Source organism: Salmo trutta, chromosome 36, assembly GCF_901001165.1.
Source record: "Salmo trutta chromosome 36, fSalTru1.1, whole genome shotgun sequence".
Lineage (NCBI taxonomy): Eukaryota > Metazoa > Chordata > Actinopteri > Salmoniformes > Salmonidae > Salmo > Salmo trutta.
Genome location: NC_042992.1, coordinates 1623153 through 1648051, shown reverse-complemented (window position 1 = coordinate 1648051; position 24899 = coordinate 1623153). Strand labels below are relative to the sequence as shown.

General features: G+C 43.2%; 1 protein-coding gene across 2 annotated transcripts in view; it reads right to left on the bottom strand.

Moving 5' to 3' along the window:
• Nucleotides 1-24899, bottom strand: part of LOC115176269 (regulating synaptic membrane exocytosis protein 2-like) — a 106754-nt gene that overhangs the window by 5173 nt on the left and 76682 nt on the right. For both annotated transcript variants that reach the window (XM_029736189.1, XM_029736190.1), the window contains 2 exons: nt 23790-23931; nt 272-384 (listed from right to left, as the gene is read on the bottom strand). In XM_029736189.1, coding sequence (XP_029592049.1) covers nt 272-384; nt 23790-23931 — 255 coding nt within the window. The remainder of the gene's footprint in view (nt 1-271; nt 385-23789; nt 23932-24899) is intronic.

Here is a 24899-nt window from a genome sequence, read left to right as displayed (position 1 = left end):
CTTGCCAAAACTATAGTTTGTTAACAAGAAATGTGTGGAGTGATTGAAAACGAGTTTTAATGACTCCAACCTCAGTGTATGTAAACTTCCGACTTCAACTATATATTAATATTCTAACCAGAACACTATCCTAACCGTCCCATCTGGATGTCACCTGCAGAGAACAGCATAACAAGTAGGAGTGTCAAAACAAGGAGGAGGGATTATGGCCAAGGGGGAGGAGTGATTACTAGGAGTTGTCATAAAAAGGGAAAGGAGTCATGGTGCTTACCCATTGGTGGCGTGGCAAGTGTCTGTCTACCAGCTAGCTGTGCGGGGCCCAACCCTTCCAGGAACTCAGTGAAGTGGATGTCAGATGTGATACGGACACCGGGGAAGATAAGACTATGGAAAGACAAAACAGACTAGTTATTGACATCAGGGAAGATTGGGCTATGGACAGACAAAACACACTGGTTATTGACACCAGGGAAGATTAGGCTATGGAGAGACAAAACACACTGGTTGTTGACATCAGGGAAGATGAGGACATGGAGAGACAAAACACACTGATTAGTGTGTTCTGTTCTGAATATTATTATACATGTTCTCTGCAGGTGACATGCTGATGGGATCGTTAGGGTTGGTTGTGATTATAATACTAATATATATAAAAACACTACCATTCAAAAGTTTGGGTCACCTTAGAACTGTCCTTGTTTTTTAAAGAAAGCACATGTCTGTCCATTAAAATAACATCAAATTGATCAGAAATACAGTGTAGACATTGTTAAAGTTGTAAATGATTTTGTAGCTACCTGCCCTATTAGGAAACCCTTGTCTCTAGTGGGTACCAGTACTATGGTGAGCCAGACTGGGGGTTCCCTAATTCCCATAACCTGCACACCCCTTTTTGCTCTTGTGCTGTGGGGAGACTAATCTAAGTCTCTCCGAGTGCTCATTGACTCTGGGGCTGATGAATGTCTTATGGATGCCACGATGGCTTTGGAGCTTGGTATTCCCACTCAGCCTCTCTCTGTGCCCATGGATGCTAGGGCACTGGACGGCCGCTCTATAGGGGAAGTCACCCATAGTACTGTGCCCGTTCAATTACGGGTTTCTGGTAACCACAGTGAGACAATACAGTTCCACCTCATTGCATTTCCCCATGTTTTGGGATTTTCCTGGCTCCAAAAGCACAATCCTGTGATTGACTGGACCACAAGCTCCATCCTGGGTTGGAGCCCATTTTGCCATTCCCACTGCCTTCAAGCAGCACAGCCTTCCCCAAGTCGTCTTCCTCAGGATGTTAGCTAGACTGTGGATGTCTCTGCTATTCCCACATAACACCATGACCTCCTGGAAGTGTTAAGTAAGGCACGTTATACTTCCCTTCCCCCGCACCATCCTTATGATTGTGCCATTGATCTTCACCCAGGCACTACACCTCATCGGGATCGGATGTACTCTCTGTCCTGACCAGAGAGCATTGCTATGGAGGAGGACATAGAGTAGTCTCTGGCCACTGGGGCTGTCCGTCCGTCTGCATCTCCTGCCGGCGCTGGGTTTTTATTTGTGGAGAAGTAGGACAAGACCCTACGCCTGTGCATTGACTAGCGGGGACTTAACGATATCACTGTCAAATCATTACCTCCTACCTCTCCGCGGCGTTTGAACCTCTCCAGGGGGCTACCATGTTTTCCAAGTTGAACCTTTGGAATGCCTACCACCTGCATAGGATACGCGAGGGGGATGAGTGGAAGACATTCTTCAACACAGCCTGTGGACATTATGAGCACCCGGTCATGCCATCAGGCTTTGGTCAATGATGTGCTTCGGGACATGCTGAACCGGTTTGTGTTCGTCTACCTTGACGACATCCTGCTTTTTTTCCGATCTGCCCAAGAACATGTACACCATGTCAGACAGGTCCTTCAGTACCTCCTGGAGAACCAATTGTTCGTGAAAACCGAGAAGTGTGAGTTCCACCGCTCTACTATCACCTTTCTGGGATATGTCATTGCTGAGGGCAATGTTCAGATGGATCCTGGAAAGGTGAAAGCAGTGGCCTCAACCAACGTCCAGGTTGCAGTTGCAACGGTTTCTTGGTTTTGCAAACTTCTACCGCCGTTTTATTCGGGATTACTGCACCCTGGCAGCCCCCCTCTCGGCATTCACCTCCCCCAAGGTACCGTTCAAATGGTCTCCAGCTGTCGACAAAGCCTTTGTAGACCTGACTCATCGGTTCACAACAGCACCCATCCTCATCCATCCGAACCCCTCGCGTCAATTTGAGGTGGAAGTGGATGCTTTGGATGTTGGAGTGGGGGCCATCCTGTCCCAGCGATCTACCCAGAACCAGAAGCTTCATCCCTGTGCTTTCCTGTCCCATTGTCTCAATCCTGCTAAGAGGAACTACGATGTGGGCAACCGAGAACTCCTGGCGGTGAAGATGGCGTAGGAGGAGTGGAGGCACTGGCTGGAAGGAGCAGAACAGCCATTCCTGGCCTGGAACGACCATAAAAACTTGGAATATCTCCGTTCAATCAAGCGCCTCAACTCAAGGCAGGCCCGGTGGGCCCTTCTGTTTACCAGATTCAACTTTACCATTTCTTACCATCCAGGATCTAAAAATGTGAATCTTGATGCTCTCTCCCGCCTATACAGTTCCTCTGCCAAACCCTCGACTTCCGAAATCATTCTCCCTACCTCATGCCTTGCTGCCACTGTGGATTGGGGTATTGAGAACCTGGTTCGTGAGGTGCAACGCTCCCAGCCTGGACCTGAAGGGGGCCCGGCTAACCGGCTGTTTGTCCCAAACCCAGTCCGGTCTCGGGTCCTGGAATGGGCTCATTCCTCCAGGCTGACCTGTCATCCAGGGTCCCATCGTACACTAGCCTGCCTTCGACAACGTTTCTGCTTGCCCACAATGGTGCCTGACGTCTGCCATCGTTACCGCATGCACTTTGTGTGCTCAAAACAAGACTCCGTGGCAAGATCTGTCTGGCCTCCTGCAGCCACTACCGGTTCCCCATCGTCCCTGGTCTCATATATTCTGACAGTAGTTGACCGGTTCTCCAAGGTTGCCCATTTCATCCCTCTCCCCAAACTACCTTCTGCCAAGGAGACGGCCCAGCTTATGGTGCAGCATGTCTTCCGGATCCATGGACTCCCGTTAGACATGGTCTCCGATCGGGGTCCTCAGTTCTCGTCTCAGTCCTGGAAGGCATTCTGCACCCTTATTGGGTTGTCAGCCAGCCTGTCATCTGGATTCCATCCCCAAACTAACGGTCAGTCGGAGCGAGCCAACCAAGACCTGGAGACCACCTTAAGGTGCCTGGTCTCAACCAACCCCACTACCTGGAGCCATCAACTGGTCTGGGTGGTGATGCCCGGAACACCCTTCCTAGTTCTGCCATGGGACTCTTCCCTTTCGAGTGCACCATGGGGTATCAGCCTCCACTCTTCCCTGAACAAGAGCAGGAGGTCAGCATACCCTCGGCCCCAGATGTTTGTCCGCCGCTGTCGACGTACCTGGAGAAGAGCCAGGGCGGCTATTCTCAAGACCAACTCCAGGTATCGTCGACAAGCGGACTGTCGCTGGACCCCAGCTCCCCGCTACCACATTGGGCAGAGGGTGTGTTACTGCTAGTACATCATCCTTAAAACAACAATGTTATTGCTAGTATATCATACTTAATACCAATATTATTGCTAGTATATCATACTTAATACCAATGTTATTGCTAGTATATCATCCTTAATACCAATGTTACTGCTAGTACATCATTCTTAATACAACAACGTTACTGCTTGTTAAGCATCCTTAATATGTGTGTATAGATTGTGTATAGGCTTGTCTACCATATGAATCTTCTCTTTGTGTCAGACTGGGTTCAAGTGACTTCTGTTTCTTTATTTGTCTGTTTATGGTATGTATGTGTGTATATGCAATGCAGTATGTGTATATATGCAGTGTGTGTGTGTGTGTGTGTGTGTATTTATATATATATATATATACTGCTCAAAAAAATAAAGGGAACACTTAAACAACACAATGTAACTCCAAGTCAATCACACTTCTGTGAAATTAAACTGTCCACTTAGGAAGCAACACTGATTGACAATAAATTTCACATGCTGTTGTGCAAATGGAAGACAACAGGTGGAAATTATAGGCAATTAGCAAGACACCCCCAATAAAGGAGTGGTTCTGCAGGTGGTGACCACAGACCACTTCTCAGTTCCTATGCTTCCTGGCTGATATTTTGGTCACTTTTGAATGCTGGCGGTGCTTTCACTCTAGTGGTAGCATGAGACGGAGTCTACAACCCACACAAGTGGCTCAGGTAGTGCAGCTCATCTAGGATGGCACATCAATGCGAGCTGTGGCAAGGTTTGCTGTGTCTGTCAGCATAGTGTCCAGAGCATGGAGGCGCTACCAGGAGACAGGGCAGTACATCAGGAGACGTGTAGGAGGCCGTAGGAGGGCAACAACCCAGCAGCAGGACCGCTACCTCCGCCTTTGTGCAAGGAGGAGCACTGCCAGAGCTCTGCAAAATGACCTCCAGCAGGCCACAAATGTGCATGTGTCTGCTCAAACGGTCAGAAACAGACTCCATGAGGGTGGTATGAGGGCCCGACGTCCACAGGTGGGGGTTGTGTTTACAGCCCAACACCGTGCAGGACGTTTGGCATTTGCCAGAGAACACCAAGATTGGCAAATTCGCCACTGGCGCCCTGTGCTCTTCACAGATGAAAGCAGGTTCACACTGAGCACGTGACAGACGAGACAGAGTCTGGAGACGCCATGGAGAACGTTCTGCTTCCTGCAACATCCTCCAGCATGACCGGTTTGGCGGTGGGTCAGTCATGGTGTGGGGTGGCATTTCTTTGGGGGGCCGCACAGCCCTCCATGTGCTCGTCAGAGGTAGCCTGACTGCCATTAGGTACCGAGATGAGATCCTCAGACCCCTTGTGAGACCATATGCTGGTGCGGTTGGCCCTGGGTTCCTCCTAATGCAAGACAATGCTAGACCTCATGTGACTGGAGTGTGTCAGCAGTTCCTGCAAGAGGAAGGCATTGATGCTATGGACTGGCCCGCCCATTCCCCAGACCTGAATCCAATTAAGCACATCTGGGACATCATGTCTCGCTCCATCCACCAATGCTACGTTGCACCACAGACTGTCCAGGAGTTGGCGGATGCTTTAGTCCAGGTCTGGGAGTAGATCCCTCAGGAGACCATCCGCCACCTCATCAGGAGCATGCCCAGGCGTTGTAGGGCGGTCATACAGGCACATGGAGGCCACACACACTACGGAGCCTCATTTTGACTTGTTTTAAGGACATTACATCAAAGTTGGATCAGCCTGTAGTGTAGTTTTCCACTTTAGTTTTGAGTGTGACTCCAAATCCAGACCTCCATGGGTTGATAAATTGGATTTCCATTGATTATTTTTGTGTGATTTTGTTTTCAGCACATTCAACTATGTAAAGAAAAAATTATTTAATAAGATTATTTCATTCATTCAGATCTATGATGTGTTATTTTGGTGTTCCCTTTATTTTTTTGAGCAGTGTATATATTATTGTACTGCTCTAGGGATGTAATTATTGTCTGGATAAACTTATTGACTATTATATATTGAGCTATTGTATTTTTTTCACTCTTTGTGATGCGGAATGCAGAGAAAGCCGGAAGAAGAATGATCATTTAAGTTTGATAGTAAATTATTGTAATGTTTGAATGTGTCAATTAATCCCATAAGGGATGGGTTGCCAATTGGCGATTTGACACAAAAAGAAAATTTTGTTCAATCATACAATATTGTTACTGCTAGTACATCCTTAATACCAATGTTACTGCTAGTACATCATCCTTAGTATCAATTGTACATCAGCCTTAATACAGTAATCAAATCAAGCTTTATTTGTACACTACATTTCAGACATGATGACAAGGTGCTTCAAAGGAAAAAAATTAATAAAAACAATTTAAATAAACTGAAGAATTTACTAAACAACACATTTAAGAGAATAAAAAAACAAAGAATAACAATACAAACTGAACGACAACAAAGTACCCTGAGGAAAAGCAAAGGTGTTTTTTAAGATTGCTTTAAAAAAATGTCCACAGTTGCAGCCCCTTTCAGGTTCTCTGACAGGCTATTCCAGAGGCTGGGGCCATAGTAGCTAAAGGCTGCCTCTCCATCCCTCTTGGTCCCTCTCAGGTTCTCTGACAGGCTATTCCAGAGGCTGGGGCCATAGTAGCTAAAGGCTGCCTCTCCATCCCTCTTGGTCCCTCTCAGGTTCTCTGACAGGCTATTCCAGAGGCTGGGGCCATAGTAGCTAAAGGCTGCCTCTCCATCCCTCTTGGTCCCTCTCAGGTTCTCTGACAGGCTATTCCAGAGGCTGGGGCCATAGTAGCTAAAGGCTGCCTCTCCATCCCTCTTGGTCCCTCTCAGGTTCTCTGACAGGCTATTCCAGAGGCTGGGGCCATAGTAGCTAAAGGCTGCCTCTCCATCCCTCTTGGTCCCTCTCAGGTTCTCTGACAGGCTATTCCAGAGGCTGGGGCCATAGTAGCTAAAGGCTGCCTCTCCATCCCTCTTGGTCCTAGGCCACTGCCAGAGGACCTGAGGGACCTACCGGGTACATAACTTAAAAACATGTCTGACATGTAATGGGCTGGACAATCATGGATATATTTAAGAACCAATAGAAGAATCTTAAAATTAATTCTAAAACTCACAGGCAGCCAGTGCAGAGACCATAAAATCGGTGTAATGTGTGCTCTCTGTCTGGTCTTGGTCAGTACCCGTGCTGCAGCATTCTGTATGTTTTGTAGTTGACCAATGGAATTCTTGGGTAGACCAGACAGGAGTGCTTTACAGTAGTCAAGCCTGCTTGTAATAAAAACATGGATGAGTCTCTCTGTATCAGCATGAGAGAGAAATGATAGCACCTTGGCAATGTTCCTCAGGTGGTAAAAATATATATTTTAGTCACATTCCTAATGTGTGATTGAAATTGAGTTCAGAATCTAAAATAATACTTAGGTGTTTAATCTTTATTGCCCATGAATTAAAATGTGCGGCCAGATTCTCTCTGTGATTTGGCTCTAACAATAAGTACCTCGGTCTCGTCTTGATGGAGCTGGAGGAAGTTGTGAGCTCTCCAAGTATTTTAATCACTATTACAGTCAAATCATTTATCCGTAGAGCTAAAATCCTCTGGTGACACAGAAATGTAGTTGTGTATCGTCTGCATAGCAGTGAAAATCAATGCTGTGCTTTCTGATAGCGTTGCCAAGGGGTAACATATATAAACTGCGAACAAGAGAATACCTTTCCTCGAGCTCTGCAAGCGAAACTGAAGGGAAGCCGCCATCTAAAATTCCAAATGTAACATTGGAGGGGGATGTTTTTATAACTATGTCTCTAGAAGATAGAGTATTGCTTACAAGCATGAGAGAGCGGTTAAGAAAACGGGATATATTGCCTGGGCTACTGGGGGAGGTTGAGGCCTTAAAAACAGGAATGGATTACAGTAATAAAATGATGGAAGAAATATGAGCAGAAAATAAGATATTGAAAACTACCTTGGACTCCCTAAAAGACACTACAGAGAGCCTACGGTATGATAATAAAACAACGAAAGCTGAATAACTTGATCTAAAGTGCAGAAGTATGAAGAATAATATTGCTATAATGGGAATAAAGGAGGGTGAAAACGAGCTAGGATAAAGGATTATAGAATGAGAAACCTGCATAGGATCTCTGGAGTAGGCCTATACAGTAGGCCTATACAGTAGGCCTATACAATCCTAAAATAATTGGTGTCATTACCCTTTTACATTTCAAAAATGTAAAAGATTATTATTGTTCCGATACACACCGGCAAATGGATTAGGTATTGTCAACAGGGTTGTTGTCTCTATTAGTGTGTGGTGGGCTGGCTAACACTGGGATAAACTGATTAAACTTAACGGTAGAACCAACACAATAACTGGCTTATGGAAGCACTTCTCTAAGTGTATTATTATATATTTCAATATAAGATATTTATTTTTTGTTTTCCATGTTATTTGGTTAGTTCTCTTAAAAAGCACCCTCATCGATATTTATGTTATCATGGGACTGCCCATATTTCCCTCTGGCCTACGCCAATTGGCGGCCAAGGGTTTGCCTTAGGATCATGAGTCAGGGAGATGGTCTGATGGTCTTAGTTTTCCTGTTCCTGTTTCCGGTCACAACTTGCAGACTTGTTTACGCTGCTGTGCGTTTTTGTTGCCGATCTTACTTTTGTTGCCGATCTTACTTTGCTACCTAACGGTTTTTACTTTTTCATTACCGTATATTTTTACTTTTTACCCTCACTCAACTTTTTTTCATTCAACTTTCTTACTCCGGAGGTTTTATCTGGACATGGTTCGTCAGGACTTCAAACAGCCGAAGCTAAGTAACATTAACATGATGCTTTCTAATTGCAGTCGTTGTACTTATAATATACAGGAAAACGATCGCCTTACGGCAAGGATAGCTGTGCTGCAAGCCCAGCTTCAGACGCAATCGCTAGGCAAGGGTAATTTCAGTGTAGGAAAGGATGAAACAGCGTCTGTGCCACCAGCAAGTACAGATAATAACGTTAGTATAAACCCCCTCGCACGGTCCCCGCAGGCGGACAACTTTCTCATGGCTTCTGGAGGGAAACGCTGTAGGAATGCTCAACCGGTGTCGCTTATTCAGCCGACAGAAACTTTCAACCGGTTCTCCCCATTAAGTGAGTCGGAGTCGGAGGCCAAGACTTCTCTGGTCTCTACTCCTCCCGCTGTGGGGTCTGAGACACCGACGGCTCCCACCATTAGCTCTGACAAATTGAAAACCCTAGTCATTGGCGACTCCATTACCCGCAGTATTAGACTTAAAACGAATCATCCAGCGATCATACACTGTTTACCAGGGGGCAGGGCTACCGACGTTAAGGCTAATCTAAAGACGGTGCTGGCTAAAGCTAAAACTGGCGAGTGTAGAGAGTATAGAGATATTGTTATCCACGTCGGCACCAACGATGTTAGGATGAAACAGTCAGAGGTCACCAAGCGCAACATAGCTTCAGCGTGTAAATCAGCTAGAAAGATGTGTCGGCATCGAGTAATTGTCTCTGGCCCCCTCCCAGTTAGGGGGAGTGATGAGCTCTACAGCAGAGTCTCACAACTCAATCGCTGGATGAAAACTGTGTTCTGCCCCTCCCAAAAGATAGAATTTGTAGATAATTGGCCCTCTTTCTGGGACTCACCCACAAACAGGACCAAGCCTGGCCTGTTGAGGAGTGACGGACTCCATCCTAGCTGGAGGGGTGCTCTCATCTTATCTACGAACATAGACAGGGCTCTAACTCCTCTAACTCCAGAATGAAATAGGGTGCAGGCCAGGCAGCAGGCTGTTAGCCAGCCTGCCAGTTTAGTGGAGTCTGCCATTAGCACAGTCAGCGTAGTCAGTCAAAATTGGGTTACTTAATGTTAGATCCCTCACTTCCAAGGCAGTTATAGTCAATGAACTAATCACTGATCATAATCTTGATGTGATTGGCCTGACTGAAACATGGCTTAAGCCTGATGAATTTACTGATTTAAATGAGGCCTCACCTCCTGGTTACACTAGTGACCATACCCCCCGTGCATCCGGCAAAGGCGGAGGAGTTGCTAACATCTACGATAGCAAATTTCAATTTACAAAAAAAAAACAACGACGTTTTCGTCTTTTGAGCTTCTAGTCATGAAATCTATGCAGCCTACTCACTCACTTTTTATAGCTACTGTTTACAGGCCTCCTGGGCCATATGCAGTGTTCCTCACTGAGTTCCCTGAATTCCTATCGGATCTTGTAGTCATAGCAGATAATATTCTAATTTTTGGTGACTTTAACGTTCACATGGAAAAGTCCACAGACCCACTCCAAAAGGCTTTCGGAGCCATCATCCACTCAGTGGGTTTTGTCCAACATGTCTCTGGACCTACTCACTGCCACAGTCATACTCTGGACCTAGTTTTGTCCCATGGAATAAATGTTGTGGATCTTAATGTTTTTCCTCATAATCCTGGATTATCGGACCACCATTTTATTGCGTTTACAATTGCAACAAATAATCTGCTCAGACCCCAACCAAGGAGCATTAAAAGTCGTGCTATAAATTCTCAGACAACCCAAAGATTCCTTGATGCTCTTCCAGACTCCCTCTGCCTACCCAAGGACGTTGGAGGACAAAAATCAGTTAACCACCTAACCGAGGAACTCAATTTAACCTTGCGCAATACCCTAGATGCAGTTGCACCCCTAAAAATTAAAAACATCTGTCATAAGAAACTAGCTCCCTGGTATACAGAAAATACACGAGCTCTGAAGCAAGCTTCCAGAAAATTGGAATGGAAATGGCGCCACACCAAACTGGAAGTCTTCCGACTAGCTTGGAAAGACAGTACCGTGCAGTATCGAAGAGCCCTCACTGCTGCTCGATCATCCTATTTTTCCAACTTAATTGAGGAAAATAAGAACAATCCGAAATTTCTTTTTGATACTGTCGCAAAGCTAACTAAAAAGCAGCATTCGCAAATGGAGGATGGCTTTCACTTCAGCATTAATACATTTATGAACTTCTTTGAGGGAAAGATCATGATCATTAGAAAGCAAATTACGGACTCCTCTTTAAATCTGGGTATTCCTCCAAAGCTCCATTGTCCTGAGTCTGCACAACTCTGCCAGGACCTTGGCTCAAGGGAGATACTAAAGTGTTTTAGTACTATATCTCTTGACACAATGATGAAAATAATCATGGCCTCCAAACCCTCAAGCTGCATACTGGACCCTATTCCAACTAAACTACTGAAAGAGCTGCTTCCTGTGCTTGGCCCTCCTATGTTGAACATAATAAACGGCTCTCTATCCACCGGATGTGTACCAAGCTCACTAAAAGTGGCAGTAATAAAGCCTCTCTTGAAAAAGCCGAATCTTGACCCAGAAATTATAAAAAACTATCGGCCTATATCGAATCTTCCATTCCTCTCAAAAATTTTAGAAAAAGCTGTTGCACAGCAACTCACTGCCTTCCTGAAGACAAACAATGTATACGAAACGCTTCAGTCTGGTTTTAGACCCCATCATAGCACTGAGACTGCACTTGTGAAGGTGGTAAATGACCTTTTAATGACGTCAGACCGAGGCTCTGCATCTGTCCTCGTGCTCCTAGATCTTAGTGCCGCTTTTGATACCATTGATCACCACATTCTTTTGGAGAGATTGGAAACCCAAATTGGTCTACATGGACAAGTTCTGGCCTGGTTTAGATCTTATCTGTCGGAAAGATATCAGTTTGTCTCTGTGAATGGTTTGTCCTCTGACAAATCAATTGTAAATTTCGGTGTTCCTCAAGGTTCCGTTTTAGGACCACTATTGTTTTCACTATATATTTTACCTCTTGGGGATGTCATTCGAAAACATAATGTTAAATTTCACTGCTATGTGGATGACACACAGCTGTACATTTCAATGAAACATGGTGAAGCTCCAAAATTGCCCTCGCTAGAAGCCTGTGTTTCAGACATAAGGAAGTAGATGGCTGCAAACTTTCTACTTTTAAACTCGGACAAAACAGAGACGCTTGTTCTAGGTCCCAAGAAACAAAGAGATCTTCTGTTCAATCTGACAATTAATCTGGATGGTTGTACAGTCGTCTCAAATAAAACTGTGAAGGACCTCGGTGTTACTCTGGACCCTGATCTCTCTTTTGAAGAACATATCAAGACTGTTTCAAGGACAGCTTTTTTCCATCTACGTAACATTGCAAATATCAGAAACTTTCTGTCCAAAAATGACGCAGAAAAATTAATCCATGCTTTTGTTACTTCTAGGCTGGACTACTGCAATGCTCTACTCTCCGGCTACCCGGATAAAGCACTAAACAAACTTCAGTTAGTGCTAAATACGGCTGCTAGAATCCTGACTAGAACCAAAAAATTTGATCATATTACTCCAGTGCTAGCCTCCCTACACTGGCTTCCTGTTAAGGCAAGGGCTGATTTCAAGGTTTTACTGCTAACCTACAAAGCATTACATGGGCTTGCTCCTACCTATCTTTCCGATTTGGTCCTGCCGTACATACCTACACGTACGCTACGGTCACAAGACGCAGGCCTCCTAATTGTCCCTAGAATTTCTAAGCAAACGGCTGGAGGTAGGGCTTTCTCCTATAGAGCTCCATTTTTATGGAATAGTCTGCCTACCCATGTGAGAGACGCAGACTCAGTCTCAACCTTTAAGTCTTTACTGAAGACTTATCTCTTCAGTAGGTCCTATGATTAAGTGTAGTCTGGCCCAGGAGTGTGAAGGTGAACGGAAAGGCTGGAGCAACGAACCGCCCTTGCTGTCTCTGCCTTGCCGGTTCCCCTCTTTCCACTGGGATTCTCTGCCTCTAACCCTATTACAGGGGCTGAGTCACTGACTTACTGGTGATCTTCCATGCCGTCCATGGGAGGGGTGCGTCACTTGAGTGTGCGGAGTCACTGACGTGGTCTTCCTGTCTGGGTTGGCGCACCCCCCCTTGGGTTGTGCCATGGCGGAGATTTTGTGGGCTATACTCGGCCTTGTCTTCGGACGGTAAGTTGGTGGTTGTAGACATCCCTCTAGTGGTGTGGGGGCTGTGCTTTGGCAAAGTGGGTGGGGTTATATCCTGCCTGTTTGGCCCTGTCCGGGGGTATCATCGGATGGGGCCACAGTGTCTTCTGATCCCTCCTGTCTCAGCCTCCAGTATTTATGCTGCAGTAGTTTATGTGTCGGGGGGCTAGGGTCAGTCTGTTACATCTGGAGTATTCTCTTGTCTTATCCGGTGTCCTGTGTGAATTTAAATATGCTCTCTCTAATTCTCTCTTTCTCTCTTTCTTTCTTTCTCTCAGAGGACCTGAGCCCTAGGACCATGCCTCGGGACTACCTGGCATGATGACTCCTTGCTGTCCCCAGTCTACCTGGCCATGCTGCTGCTCCAGTTTCAACTGTTCTGCCTGCGGCTACGGAACCCTGACCTGTTCACCGGACGTGCTTTTTGCACCCTCGACAACTACTATGATTATTATTATTTGACCATGCTGGTCATTTATGAACATTTTAACATCTTGACCATGTTCTGTTATAATATCCACCCGGCACAGCCAGAAGAGGACTGGCCACCCCTCATAGCCTGGTTCCTCTCTAGGTTTCTTCCTAGGTTTTTGGCCTTTCTAGGGAGTTTTTCCTAGGGAGTTTTTCCTAGCCACCGTGCTTCTTTCACATGCATTGCTTGCTGTTTGGGGTTTTAGGCTGGGTTTCTGTACAGCACTTTGAGATTTCAGCTGAGATACGAAGGGCTATATAAATACATTTGATTTGATTTTGATTTTATCTCACTGGTCACCCCCAAAGCCAATTCCTCCTTTGGCCTCCTTTCCTTCCAGTTCTCTGCTGCCAATGACTGGAACGAACTGCAAAAATCTCTGATGCTGGAGACTCATATCTCCCTCACTAGCTTTAAGCACCAGCTGTCAGAGCAGCTCACAGATCACTGCACCTGTACATAGCCCATCTGTAAACAGCCCATCTATCTACCTACCTCATCCCCATACTGTATTTATTTATTTATCTTGCTCCTTTGCACCCCAGTATCTCTACTTGCACATTCATCTTCTTCACATCTACCATTCCAGTATTTAATTGCTATATTTTAATTACTTCGCCACCATGGCCTATTTATTGCCTTAACTTACCTCATTTGCACTCACTGTAAAAATACTTTTTTTCTTTTGTTCTACTGTATTATTGACTGTATGTTTTGTTTATTCCATGTGTAACTCTGTGTTGTTGTATGTGTTGAATTGCTACGCTTTATCTCGGCCAGGTCGCAGTTGCAAATGAGAACTTGTTCTCAACTAGCCTACCTGGTTAAATAAAGGTGAAATAAAAAATAAAATAACAAAGAATTATGACAACTGTACCATATTACGGATTGGATCGTTAAAAAATCCAGTGTTTACACTGCCTTGTAGTTTACCAATAAAATAGGCAGATGGTGAAGTAGATATACTTGGTATTCACATCTCAAAAAATATAAATGAACTTACCAAAATCAATTTCAATAGAAAGTTGAAAGCAAAAATAAACAAGATTCTGCAACCATGCAGAAGTAAATACTTGTCTATTTATGGAAAAATCACATTGATTAAGTCTTTGGTCCAATCACAGTTTACTTAGTAATGGCACTGCCTACTCCAGATGACTCATTTTTTTAATCATATGAGCAAAAAATATTTCATTTTATTTGGAATGCAAAGCCAGACAAAATTCAAATATTTATATAATGAATATGAGTTTGGGGGGCTAAAATTATTAAATATTAAAGCTTCACTCATACATAAATTATACTTAAATCCAAAATGGTTCTCCAGTAGATTATTATGAAAGGCTCATCCTTTGTCCAAAAATTGCCTTTTTGCCTTCATACAGATTACAACTTTCTCTGAGTTATGTTCACCAATGGTGACAAAAAACTATTGACCGATTAAATAGATCCTAAATCAATGTATAACTGGACCGGAGAGGCCAAGCCACCTCTCCAGTCTGTCCAGATGGACATCACGGTCACCAGTGTCAAACTTTAGCTGTTTGGCATCTCTGTTGTCTCTTGGATAATTTAACACTTTGACTAAGGCTGTCTCAGTGCTGTGGTGGGCCCGAAAACCAGATAGGATTTTTTTTAAATACAGTTGGCACTTAAAAAATAATTTAGCTATTTGAAAACCCATTTCTCCAGAATTCTGCTTAAGAATAGGAGGTTGGAGATTGGCCGGAAATTGCTAAAAGCTGAAGAATCTAGATACATTTTCTTCAGAAGGGGTTTCACCATAGCAGTTTTTAGTGCCTGTGCCTGTGAACAGGGAGTGATTAACAAAAGCTTGCACTTCTTCATATATGCAATTAAACCTTTTTTCCAGAAGGTGGTGGGGAAATTCAATGGCCTTGGAGTCAGTCTCTTTGTCAACATGAATATTAAAATCACCCAACACAATGATTTTATCATAGTTCTCAAGGACAATAGACAATAGTTCAGACAAAACAGTAAAGAAATTGGGGCATTGCTTTGGTGGCCTCTACAAGGATATGGTCAGCACTGGTGGCTGACATTTAAACAGTATAGCATGATGCTCAAAAGACCCAATGGCACCAAACAAAATGTCCTTACAGCTGAGAGCATTAGTAAAAATAGAGTCTGTCCCCCACAATCGTTTTCCCTTTTCTGATCGAGTATGAAAAGCTGTAGTCTGGAGGGAGGCTTCAATAAGAGCGGCACTACAGTATGAAGACAGTCATGTTTCAGTGACAAACATGCAATCAACTTGGCGCTCAGCAATGAGGTCATTCACGAGAAAGGTTTTATTACATTTAAAATATTCAATGTGTGGGCCACCCTGCCCCTGGGGCATCTGCCTAGATGTAACCAATGGAATAATAACAACATTATTAATATTACAACCACATTTTCTGACAGTATCCAATCTAACAGAATGGTAGGAGATGACAGTTTGTATTGACTCATTAGAAGGCAGAGTTAAAGGAACATAAATGAGGTAATTAGTCCTCTGTTGGTTATTCTGAAAGGGAGAACAGGAGCACTACCAGGCCCTGTCCATCAGTCTCTAAAACAGTTTGATGTTGTTGGGACTGGAGCACTACCAGACCCTGTCTGTCAGTCTCTAAAACAGTTTGATGTTGCTGGGACTGGAGCACTACCAGACCCTGTCTGTCAGTCTCTAAAACAGTTTGATGTTGCTGGGACTGGAGCACTACCAGACCATGTCCATCAGTCTCTAAAACAATTTGATGTTGTTGGGACTGGAACACTACAAGACCATGTCCATCAGTGTCTAAAACAGTTTGATGTTGTTGGGACTGGAACACTACAAGACCATGTCCATCAGTCTCTAAAACAGTTTGATGTTGTTGGGACTGGAACACTACAAGACCATGTCCATCAGTCTCTAAAACAGTTTGATGTTGTTGGGACAGGAGCACTACCAGGCCCTGTCTGTCAGTCTCTAAAACAGTTAATGTTCTGGGACTGGAACACTACAAGACCCTGTCTTTCAGTCTCTAAAACCGTTTGATGTTGTTGGGACTGGAGCCCTACCAGACCCTGTCTGTCAGTCTCTAAAACAGTTTGATGTTGCTGGGACTGGAACACTACAAGACCATGTCCATCAGTCTCTAAAACAGTTTGATGTTGCTGGGACTGGAGCACTACCAGGCCCTGTCTGTCAGTCTCTAAAACAGTTAATGTTCTGGGACTGGAACACTACAAGACCCTGTCTGTCAGTCTCTAAAACCGTTTGATGTTGTTGGGACTGGAGCCCTACCAGACCCTGTCTGTCAGTCTCTAAAACAGTTTGATGTTGCTGGGACTGGAACACTACCAGACCCTGTCTGTCAGTCTCTAAAACAGTTTGATGTTGCTGGGACTGGAGCACTACCAGACTGTCAGTCAGTCTCTAAAACAGTTTGATGTTGCTGGGAACGGAGCACAACCAGACCCTGTCTGTCAGTCTCTAAAACAGTTTGATGTTGCTGGGACTGGAGCACTACCAGACCCTGTCTGTCAGTCTCTAAAACAGTTTGATGTTGCTGGGACTGGAGCACTACCAGACCCTGTGTGTCAGCCTCTAAAACAGTTTGATGTTGTTATGACAGGAGCACTACCAGGCCCTGTCTGTCAGTCTCTAAAACAGTTAATGTTCTGGGACTGGAACACTACAAGACCCTGTCTGTCAGTCTCTAAAACCGTTTGATGTTGTTGGGACTGGAGCCCTACAAGACCCTGTCTGTCAGTCTCTAAAACAGTTTGATGTTGCTGGGACTGGAGCACTACCAGACCCTGTCTGTCAGTCTCATTAAACTGTTTTAGTTGCTGGGACAGGAGCACTACAAGTCCCTGTCTGTCAGTCTCTAAAACAGTTTGATGTTGTTGGGACTGGAACACTACCAGACCATGTCCATCAGTCTCTAAAACAGTTGATGTTGTTGGGACAGGAGCACTACAAGTCCCTGTCTGTTAGGCTCTAAAACAGATTGATGTTGCTGAGACTGAGCATTAACAGACTATTTGTCAGTCTCTAAAACAGTTTGATGTTGTTGGGACTGGAGCACTACCAGACCCTGTCTATAAGTCTCTAAAACAGTTTGATGTTGTTGGGACTGGTGCACTACCAGACCCTGTGTGTCAGTCTCTAAAACAGTTTGATGTTGTTGGGACTGGAACACTACCAGACCATGTCCATCAGTCTCTAAAACAGTTTGATGTTGTTGGGACAGGAGCACTACCAGGCCCTGTCTGTCAGTCTCTAAAACAGTTCATGTTCTGGGACTGGAACACTACAAGACCCTGTCTGTCAGTCTCTAAAACCGTTTGATGTTGCTGGGACTGGAGCACTACCAGACCCTGTCTGTCAGTCTCTAAAACAGTTTGATGTTGTTGGGACTGGAACACTACAAGACACTGTCCGTCAGTCTCTAAAACAGTTTGATGTTGCTTGGTATGGAGCATTAACAGACCCTGTCTGTCAGTCTCTAAAACAGTTTGATGTTACTGGGACTGGAGCACTACCAGACCCTGTCTGTCAGTCTCTAAAACAGTTTGATGTTGCTGGGAATGGAGCACTTCCAGACCCTGTCTGTCAGTCTGTAAAACAGTTTGATGTCGCTGGGACAAGAACACTACAACACCCTCGGTCAGTCTCTAAAACAGTTTGATGTTGCTGAGACTGAGCCCTACCAGACCCTGTCTGTCAGTCTGTAAAACAGTTTGATGTTGCTGGGACAAGAACACTTCAACACCCTCTGTCAGTCTCTAAAACTGTTTGACGTTGTTGGGACTGGAGCACTACCAGACCCTGTCTGTCAGTCTCTAAAACAGTTTGATGTTGTTGGGACTGGAACACTACAAGACCATGTCCATCAGTCTCTAAAACAGTTTGATGTTGTTGGGACTGGAGCCCTACCAGACCCTGTCTGTCAGTCTCTAAAACAGTTTGATGTTACTGGGACTGGAGAACTACCAGACCCTTTGTGTCAGTCTCTAAAACAGTTTGATGTTGCTGGGACTGGGGCACTACCAGATCCAGTCTGTCAGTCTCTAAAACACTTCGAAGTTCTTGGGACCGGAGCACTACCAGACCCTGTCTGTCAGTCTCTAAAACAGTTTAATGTTGCTGGGACTGGAGCACTACCTGACCCTGTCTGTCAGTCTCATTAAACTGTTTTAGTTGCTGGGACAGGAGCACTACAAGTCCCTGTCTGTCAGTCTCTAAAACAGATTGATGTTGCTGAGACTGAGCATTAACAGACTCTATTTGTCAGTCTCTAAAACAGTTTGATGTTGTTGGGACTGGAGCACTACCAGACCCTGCCTATAAGTCTCTAAAACAGTTTGATGTTATTGGGACTGGTGCACTACCAGACCCTGTGTGTCAGTCTCTAAAACAATTTGATGTTAGTGGGACTGGAGCACTACCGGACCCTCTTTGTCAGCCTCTAAAACAGTTTGAGCCTATCTTGATCACTTAGCTACGTTGTTCTCTTTATTATCAGACAATAAATGGAGGACACGCATGAACCTGACGATATTGTGTTTGCGTGTGAATTCTGCAAGTAGCGTCAGTCAAGATTTGAAGGGTAACATCTGTCCTTTTCTTCTACCAATTCATGGCAAACCGTTTGATGTTGTTGGGACTGGAGCCCTACAAGACCCTGTCTGTCAGTCTCTAAAACAGTTTGATGTTGCTGGGACTGGAGCACTACCAGACCCTGTCTGTCAGTCTCATTAAACTGTTTTAGTTGCTGGGACAGGAGCACTACAAGTCCCTGTCTGTCAGTCTCTAAAACAGTTTGATGTTGTTGGGACTGGAACACTACCAGACCATGTCCATCAGTCTCTAAAACAGTTGATGTTGTTGGGACAGGAGCACTACAAGTCCCTGTCTGTTAGGCTCTAAAACAGATTGATGTTGCTGAGACTGAGCATTAACAGACTATTTGTCAGTCTCTAAAACAGTTTGATGTTGTTGGGACTGGAGCACTACCAGACCCTGTCTGTCAGTCTCTAAAACAGTTTGATGTTGCTGGGAATGGAGCACTTCCAGACCCTGTGTGTCAGTCTCTAAAACAGTTTGATGTTGTTGGGACTGGAACACTACCAGACCATGTCCATCAGTCTCTAAAACAGTTTGATGTTGTTGGGACAGGAGCACTACCAGGCCCTGTCTGTCAGTCTCTAAAACAGTTCATGTTCTGGGACTGGAACACTACAAGACCCTGTCTGTCAGTCTCTAAAACCGTTTGATGTTGCTGGGACTGGAGCACTACCAGACCCTGTCTGTCAGTCTCTAAAACAGTTTGATGTTGTTGGGACTGGAACACTACAAGACACTGTCCGTCAGTCTCTAAAACAGTTTGATGTTGCTTGGTATGGAGCATTAACAGACCCTGTCTGTCAGTCTCTAAAACAGTTTGATGTTACTGGGACTGGAGCACTACCAGACCCTGTCTGTCAGTCTCTAAAACAGTTTGATGTTGCTGGGAATGGAGCACTTCCAGACCCTGTCTGTCAGTCTGTAAAACAGTTTGATGTTGCTGGGACAAGAACACTTCAACACCCTCTGTCAGTCTCTAAAACTGTTTGACGTTGTTGGGACTGGAGCACTACCAGACCCTGTCTGTCAGTCTCTAAAACAGTTTGATGTTGTTGGGACTGGAACACTACAAGACCATGTCCATCAGTCTCTAAAACAGTTTGATGTTGTTGGGACTGGAGCCCTACCAGACCCTGTCTGTCAGTCTCTAAAACAGTTTGATGTTACTGGGACTGGAGAACTACCAGACCCTTTGTGTCAGTCTCTAAAACAGTTTGATGTTGCTGGGACTGGGGCACTACCAGATCCAGTCTGTCAGTCTCTAAAACACTTCGAAGTTCTTGGGACCGGAGCACTACCAGACCCTGTCTGTCAGTCTCTAAAACAGTTTAATGTTGCTGGGACTGGAGCACTACCTGACCCTGTCTGTCAGTCTCATTAAACTGTTTTAGTTGCTGGGACAGGAGCACTACAAGTCCCTGTCTGTCAGTCTCTAAAACAGATTGATGTTGCTGAGACTGAGCATTAACAGACTCTATTTGTCAGTCTCTAAAACAGTTTGATGTTGTTGGGACTGGAGCACTACCAGACCCTGCCTATAAGTCTCTAAAACAGTTTGATGTTATTGGGACTGGTGCACTACCAGACCCTGTGTGTCAGTCTCTAAAACAATTTGATGTTAGTGGGACTGGAGCACTACCGGACCCTCTTTGTCAGCCTCTAAAACAGTTTGAGCCTATCTTGATCACTTAGCTACGTTGTTCTCTTTATTATCAGACAATAAATGGAGGACACGCATGAACCTGACGATATTGTGTTTGCGTGTGAATTCTGCAAGTAGCGTCAGTCAAGATTTGAAGGGTAACATCTGTCCTTTTCTTCTACCAATTCATGGCAATGTGAATACTTCAATGATATGGATACTGTCTCTGACATCTATCTACCAGCTATAACGCCCGCTAACCTTCGTGCAGAAACTGGAAGAGTGCAAAACCCTGGGAACATAGCCTAGGGTAATTATATAGCTATTGATTTATTATTTTTTTACACTCCAAAAACAAACTTATACATATGAACAACTTACAGACACACAAAAACAATGACTACATCTCATCTGCCCAGACCCACATTGTCACGGTTGTCGTAGGGTAGAGACCAAGACGCAGCGGGAAAATATATACTCATCTTCTTTTTATTTGGTGAAGAAGGGAAACGCAATAAACGTATACAAACCACAACCGAACTGGACAGTCTTGTCAGGCACACAGCTAAACAAGCACAATCTCCCTCAAAACCCATGAAAAACAAATTCCTACTTATAGGACCTTCAATCAGAGGCAACAATAACCAGCTGCCTCCAAATGAAGGTCCAACCCCAATTAACTAAACATAGAAATACACAAGACTAGATAGAACATAGAAAATATACTAACATAGAACAATCTAACAAACCCCGGACTAATAAATCAAATACCCCTCTACCTAAACACATACACAAAACACACCCTGAACCACATAAATCAAACACCCCCTGCCACGTCCTGACCAAACTACAATAACAAATAACCCCTAAACTGGTCAGGACGTGACACACATGCTCACATGCCTCCATTATTGTTTGCCACTTGGCATTAATTTGTTTTCTCGGTCACCCATGCTATTTCAATAAAAAATAATCACATTTTTTCATTGGGTTAATTATGGCAGATTGATTGACTTCCAAGTTTTAGTATACGTTTTTTCAAGATGAGTTATGAGAAAAGAATCGTCCAGCCCATTGGGGTAACTCACTTCACCCCACTATGCCATCTTGAAATATGTAGACAGATGGGTTAAAAGTAAGTTTACATTGTAATATCTCAAACAACCAACTTTCTAGCTCTGCCCACAACTTCAAAACTTTATAGCATGCCCAGAAAGCATGAATTATTGAGTCATTATTAGTTTTACACTTGAGACATGACTCTGCCGTTGACTGTAGAATTTGTGAATTTTGTCTCTTGTATAATACATTCTGTACATTTGTTTATACTGGATTAAGCACACATTTTTATTAACTGTAGTTTCATTAGTTATTCTCCAACTTTCCCTCCATCTTGTCCAAACATCAGTTCTTTAAGTCTTGGTTTCAAAAGTTAGTGATTATTTTTTCTAAGAGATTGTCAGTTGGATATGATCTCTGCAAGGTTTTGTATATCTTCCTTATTATATGAACATCTTTTTCTGACTCAAATAAGGTTCCTCTCATATCCAAAATATTTAAAATCGAAATTTCATGAAAAGTAACTTTTACATTGGTCAGTAGATAGTTTGTAATTCTGTCATGGAAATAAATGTATTTACGGTTTCTATGCCTTTAGTTTTCCACGTGAATCAATTTATCAGTGAATTCTGAAATGCTATCAAAGGATTGTTCCTTAAGGTTATTTTAGGGAGTGATATTGCTTTTTGTAGCATGTTTAATTTTCTTCCATTTTGTTATTCGGTTTTTAACTATGAAGTTGTTAATGTTCTTAGCTTTATCTTTTGAAAATAGACACGAAAAAAGATTCTGGGAATGAGTATGCGCATCTTGAATATGTACCCATTGCTCCTCTTTAGTGCATTTAACTATATATCACAAGTAAAAGCCTTGGGCAGCGAGTTCATACAATTACAATCTGGAAGGTTAAAACCACCCTCAGACTTAGGAAGATGTTAAATTTTCCTTTTTATTCTATGAATTTTATTTGCCCATATAAAAAAGTCTTATGACCGAGTGTACTTTTTTAAAGAAAGTCTTTGGTGGGTTAATTAGTAATACCGAAAATGAAAACAAAAACTTTAGCAGCCATGCCATTATAAATACATTTATTGTACCTGTAGATGTATAGGAAGATGATTCCATTTAACTAGATATGCTTTCATATTACATATTTCTCACTACTGTAAGTCGCTCTGGATAAGAGCTTCTGTTGAATGACTAAAAAGTAAACTTAATATTGTTTGAGTAATGGAATTAAGTTGTATATTTGTTGTTTGTCATCACTTATTAAGCATCCTAAGTATTTCATATGTTTTTGTGGTCCATTTAAAGGATTTCTGTAGATCGTGAGTTACTCTTTATTTTTCTTATTGCCACCATTAGATTTTTTTCACATGTTAATTTTATAACCTGAGATTTGAGTTTCAGATTATTTTCTTTTAGCAAAGGGGGCATTGAGTTTTCAATTTTTGTCAAGTATATCAGGAGATCATCTGCAAATAAGTTTAGTTCAAATTCATGTTTACCAATACTGATACCTTTTACGTTTGGGTCCTGCCTAATTCTTTCTGCAAGCGTTTAAATTGCCAGAGCAAACAGGAAGGGGGAGAGAGGACATCCCTGTCTTGTGATTCTTTCTAAAGCAATTTCATCAGATAATGTGTTATTAGTGTACATTTTATCAAATGTTTTTATTAAATGTATTATTTCAGCTGGAAAGTTGAAATCTTCCAAAGTCTTAAATAGAAAAGGACATTCAAGAAGGTCAAAAGCCTTTTCGGCATCAACAGCCATTATTGCTAAATCTATATCTTACTTTTTTGTTTATTGTATAAACTGAAACATGTTCTTGTATTTGTAAGTGTCTTTTTAATTAACCCTGTTTGATAGATAGATAGATATGTAGTCTGGCAAATCTGGTAAGACTTTTTCCAATTCTATTGCTTATAAAATGTGTTATTATTTTATTGTCACAATTTTTACATTTATGGGTCTATAATCAGCAGGGGATTCTCCTGAAATATTATTAACAGATTACTTAAATTGAGAAACTACCCTGCTCATTACCACAAGAAAATAATCTGAGTGCTCTCTGTGACTTTGTAATGTGTTACCCACAATACTACTGCAAGTATATCATCCTATCCTATAACGCTCAGGTAGTGTATTCATAATAACAACACATTGAAATGGGACATTATGTTATCAATGTTTGGTCTAGGTAATCCATTGATTTTGTACTTCATTCACAAACTACTATCTTAATATTGGGAGATTTCCAGTGCACTATAAAGGATCCAGATTATCTGTATTTATAGTGTATCCTAGAGGGGGAAGGAGGATAGGATAAAGAGAGGGATGCTTACTTTCCCGGCTTGGCCTCAGCGTCAGGGTCGGAAGACTCTCGGCTGATCTGCCGTGTCAATCTGCTCTTGAACTCGATGGCCAATCCCGTCTCAACACTCCTCTGGACTGGCAGACGAATTATCTTCTTCTTCCCTTCCTCCTCTGAGAGAGACAGACGGGGACGTGTTAGCCTTGAGTGGTAACATCTAACTATAATGTTACACGGAGAGCGAGACAGACGGGGACGTGTTAGCCTTAAGCGGTAACATCTAACTAATGTAACAGAGAGAGAGAGACAGACGGGGACGTGTTAGCCTTGAGCGGTAACATCTAACTGTAGTGTAACATATTGATTTGAGGTTCCACAACCTGTCAAGAGAGGTCAGCAACCCTCTCCCTGTAGCATCAAATCATTTACTTTAGCGTCATCATTATCCGTCTCCCTTCTGACGGCCCCGAATTTGTCTGAACCATCTCAGTGGTTCTCCTCCTGACACTTCGCTTCACCTTTAATTCGCTATTGAATAGCCAGCATCAGATGCCCAAAGATGGTGACAGGTGGTACAAATGAGGAAATCAAACCCTCAGTTCCACAGCTCATTTAGACCGTTCTGTTCCATTTAATAGTGTGCATTTTAGCCATGTTGTAAGATTAACAAAGACTGGATCCAAAAATGTCTATTGTTGGACATCTACAAATATCCGTTGGTACCAGCAGTTCTCCACTGGAGATCTGTTGGCAGATTGGATTGACTGACTGACCGACTGAATGCAACTTTTTCCAAGTGATATTTCATTTGTTTTAATTGTGATTTACTCCGTATTGGGTTGGGATATGTGTTCAATTGTTGGTGAAACAGTGAATCATTATAATTTGTATTCCTGTGTGGAACACGTGGTTACTGCATTATGAATTTATGAATGGATAATTACTTTTCTACTGAGGTCATCATTAACAGAACCTGAGGTATGGGAAATTTACAAGTAAACCTTAGGTATTATTACATTTTTGAGATCATTTATGTTGAATATACAGTGCAACCAACATCAAAGAACACAGTTGTTTTGAAGTTCTTTCTTTACATATTTAAGGGTTTTTATGCAAAGTGTAATTACAAAACAGACTTTTA